The 4,369-nt window shown below is 36.9% G+C and overlaps 1 protein-coding gene across 7 annotated transcripts in view; it reads right to left on the reverse strand.

The window, feature by feature from the left end:
- Nucleotides 1-347: 347 nt before the first annotated feature.
- The window catches only part of LIMS1 (LIM and senescent cell antigen-like domains 1), a 79,986-nt gene continuing 75,964 nt past the window's right edge, over nt 348-4,369 (reverse strand). For 4 of the 7 annotated variants that reach the window (XM_014956715.1, XM_014956714.1, XM_014956712.1 and 1 more), the window contains exons 9-11: nt 2,714-2,789; nt 2,266-2,457; nt 348-1,874 (exon numbers count right to left, since the gene is read on the reverse strand). In XM_014956715.1, coding sequence (XP_014812201.1) covers nt 2,310-2,457; nt 2,714-2,789 — 224 coding nt within the window. In that variant the 3' untranslated portion in view covers nt 348-1,874; nt 2,266-2,309. Of the gene's footprint in view, nt 1,875-2,264; nt 2,458-2,713; nt 2,790-4,369 lie in introns of those variants that run through there. The other 3 variants (XM_014956713.1, XM_014956711.1, XM_014956709.1) reach the window with 2 other exon arrangements.

Consider the following 4,369-nt stretch of genomic DNA (forward strand, 5'->3'; position numbering starts at 1 on the left):
CTAAACTGGAAGTTTAGGGTGAAAGTTTCGTTACAGTGAAATGAGGAGAGGAAAAACTAATAGTAAGGTGTATGTTTTAAACTCAGACAAGATATTTTCTTTAGGAGAACCTAGCAACTGTGCCAATTCAAAACAGACCCAGAAGAGTTAAGCTGTTCTTTATGAAACATGCTGTGGTTTCTTTCACGAACCTAAGAACTGTAGTGGGATATTTGGAAAGGCGTATGTCTCCTTTAAATCAGGACAATAAGGAAGTATTTACATACCCTCACAGGTAAAAGCATAAGGAAACAAGATAGCATAGTTGCTTTCCCACCCTTCGAAGAACTCATTTAAGAGAGGTGATAAAAGCTTTAATACCATTGCCTTTATTGATGACACTGGAAAGCAGATGTTTTAAAGCAACTAATCTTTCATAAACAGGAATGAAAATTTTACTTCCTATGAGGTAATTACATAAAATCCATTTAAGTCACTAATATAAAAAACAAATAAAAAAATGTTTGCGTACTTTGTAATGTAGTACCATCAAGAAGCCCTAAGTAGCTGTATTTTCTATAAGAAAGGGAAAAAACAGATTCGCATGATTGAAGTCAATAGCATAAAACAATTAAATGAATGTTATAAGGAATTCTGGTGATTCGTGATCTCAGTTCTTGAGGATGGCTACAGAAATAGATCCTAGCAGGATCAAACCTTGTATATTTACACTCATAAGTGTAAAAGGAATATTGCCAGTTAATTGAAATATGCATTTTCAGTGTTGGTCTGAAAATTAAGGAAGTCTAGAAGCTAAATTTTAAGCTCAGGTGTTCACATTTGAAATAAAATACTTTTCACATCCTGTATAATTAAGGCAAAGTTATGTTATCTTTTGAAAATACCTTGTATATAATTTCTGCATAAAAATATGAAATAAAAAATAAAACTATATATATTTAATGGAACACTGTTATGTATGGTCCAGCAGAATAAGGCACAAAAAGTAAATAGAATGCAAAAGCTTATATAAAAGTTAATGTGTTATTTTGAGTGGAATATAGCAAAATTCAAGTAGTTCTGAGTATGCTCATTTCTTGCAATAGGAATATACATTTTATATAGGTATTTCATGCTAAGCCTGATGTACAAAGCTTCATCATGTAAGCGTAATCTATCAGAAGTAGGCCATTTGCACAGTGACTGGATTTAGAAATTTGATACTTTCCAAACCATCTGAAACAAGGCTCCTTTAATGAGATGACTTGGCCTGAAATCCAAGCGTGAATTTTTCCATGAGGCAAAGTACGTTGGTTTCTTGCCCAAGTCACACGACTTGGGCAAGTTTTGTGTGCATGCTTAATTTGAAGGTTAATATTTTCATTAAGATATATATGACAGTACATGCCCATAAGGCTGGACACATTTGCACAGTTTGTTTTTACAGGTATTCATTCACAAGCAAATTTTCTGTCTCTATAATAATTTCAGCAGAGATTACTGTGCAGAATGGGCCCCTTGCATCAGCTCAACTGCATTATCAGGGTCAGAAAGCTTTCAGGTGAGCTAGGATTTAATTTAGTTTGGAAGTATGCTCTGTTTATCAACAAATAAGCGGATATGTACATGTATAGAGAGCAGAGAATCTTAAGATACTTCGATTTGATCCTCTTCTGGCATATTCATCGTTTGTTGTCTGACTGCAACCTCAAAGCAGTCCCCCTCCCCAAGTAATTATATAGAAGATTTTCAAAAGGGAAGCGGAGAGCAGATGAAGTCTTTACTTCCTTCCCAAAGTTTCAGCTAGTTTCTTCAGTCTTTTCTTCAGCTCTAGAGGAAACTTCTCGTAACACTTTTTGCAGACAGGCTTCATATCAAACTCGACAAATTTATTCCTAAAACGACAAAACGAAAAACAGATGAAGTTTTAGCAGGAGGGAAAGTGAAAAAAAAAATTTTAAAGTATCCTATTAAAAGTGCACAGTTAAAAATTAGAACTGCAATTTACACATATATGTGGAGTTACTTTCACAAGGTTATACACTGTAGGCAGTAATTACAATACCCTGTTGAGTGAGTTATGCAGTTTTTACCCAAATGTCCATTTTTAATAACTGTGTCATTTAAAAAGCCTTTCAAACCTAATTGTAGAGCTAAACAGACTAAACATAACATAACGGAATAACAAGTTAATATTTCAAGTTTGCAGTTTTGTGAAAAATATTTGAGGTTTGACTGCCATAAATTCATGCAAAAACTTAAAATAAAAGCATCCTTAGCACTGACCAAAGAAGAAAGGAGCAGAGGTGGTGATGAGAAGGAAAAAAAGTTTACAAACAGATTGGCTTTTTCTTTTTCTGCTTCTCTTTGTCCTTCGCTTCTCGTTCCCGTTTGGCAAGTCGGCGCTTAAATTCATCTGGCATTTTCTCATAACAGTGTTTGCAGACAGGCTTTAGATCAATTTCAACAAACTTATCCCTTTAGAGTTAAACACAGAGAAAATAAAGGACAGAAAAGGAGAAGAGTTAAGAAGACTAACTGAAGGAAGACCTGAACAGACAGCTGAAAGAGATGTAAATTAGTAAGTGGAGCAAGAGGAAGAAAAGATGCATATACTTTCTCAGTGCTCCTTGTATGTTTTTCATACCATAACAGTTGCAGAATAGCAACATCTACACTTTGAAGATAACCTCTGATAAGGTTTTGCAGCCATCACACTTGTTGATAAACTTACTTGAGTGTTAACTTAGTGTTGCAAGTTGAGCAAGCGAAACAGTTCACACACCATGCCTTATTCAGAGCAGACACAACTGGGATAGGAAAACAAACAAAAAAAATTGTTAGCATTACAGAAATTTATATATATAAAAAAAAAGGTATTATAAAAATTTTAAGCTCCTGCACTCTTGAGGCATGAAAAACAGTCATTTGATTCTTCCACCAAGAATTAAGGACTGTAACAACACCGTGGCACAGCTAGGAAGGCAGACCTGAGTGTAGCGTAGCAGGACTGTGAGGCATTGATAAAGCTGTCTCTGTGTTCACCAGCCAGACCAGTTTAGCCTATTTCTGCCTCCTGTTGCCTGCTTCCTCCTCATCTCACAGCACTCTGACCTCGGGCAGCTGTTTTATGAGGCTGGGTTTCCAACCTAATCAGGAATCCAGCAAGAAGGTGCTTATGTTTGCATTCGGTTTCATTTCCCAGCTCTGGGTCAGGCCTCAGTGATGCCAACAATAGCACTTGCCTGGCCAAAAAAATAACCTGCAGCCAACAGTCAGGACACAGGCAAATAAGCACTACTAAGGAGAAAAAAAATTACAGACTTGTGGGATAAATTACTTAATCAGGACAAATTTGGATATATTTTTATTCTTTGCTTTGGGGAGAAAGTAACTATTTTCTCTTTGTTCTGTATCTCAATCCCTTTTCTGTTGTTCCTGTCTTTCAATGCACCTTTCCACTTTTCCCTGCCAAAATCTGCTTTTCTTCTTCATCTAAGTTAGAAGACACAGGACAACGGTTTTCTCAAAAAAACACAGCATTTTGTCAACAACAAACAGAACCAGAGCATTGTTACGCCGAGGCGGTTTTTTTCCTGCACCATGGGGCAAGCACATCCACAGAAGCATAGTTGTTCCACTGCTTGCCAAAATAATACTAGTCAGGTGAAAGTCTTCGCTCGCAAGGAACCTCTTAATAATCATAAGCACCTTCTTGAAAAACTGCTGCCACAGATGGTCGTTTCACCAGAGAGAGAACAATACCCGATACTCATCATTTGTGACAGCAGTGGCAAATTTGTGTGCAGAAATGAAAGCAGAAATGTGAAATAATTGAAGACGTACGTTGAAAATAAAAAAAAATTACTGCATTACACCACATTCTCTTCCGTTCAGAGACCAAAACGCACAACATGCACGCCAGATTATGTGGTGTAACATTAGAAACATACAGAAATGTAGTTATCAGACGTGGCTGAATTTATTCATTCACCTCACAATCCAGTTCTGCTCATTCTAGTAGGATTTTAATGAAAAGGAGGACACTGTTTCCTCCAAGGCATTCTGGATTGTCGTTCTGCAGGTATAGTCCAGTCCAGAAAATGTGGGGAAAGCACATCTCTGGAATGTACGTCCCACCCTATATTTACATGACTGTGAGCTACTTTATGTCTCTTTTTACATGCTAGAGGTTTCCTCCCACTTTGCTAATGGCTTTGGCTTACGTGAGGCTAACACGTAATATTACAGTATTTACTCCAGGCAGGGGTAAATAGGCACATAACAATGTTGGATTATTTCAGGTAGAATAATCCTCTTTTTTGGCATTTTAGCATAGATGGTTGTCCAAAAAAACCCCTTCAGAACACTTGCCCCCCCCCCCCAAAAA

The sequence above is a fragment of the Calidris pugnax genome, unplaced genomic scaffold (genome assembly GCF_001431845.1).
Source record: "Calidris pugnax isolate Ruff unplaced genomic scaffold, ASM143184v1 scaffold318, whole genome shotgun sequence".
NCBI classification, from domain to species: Eukaryota; Metazoa; Chordata; class Aves; order Charadriiformes; family Scolopacidae; genus Calidris; species Calidris pugnax.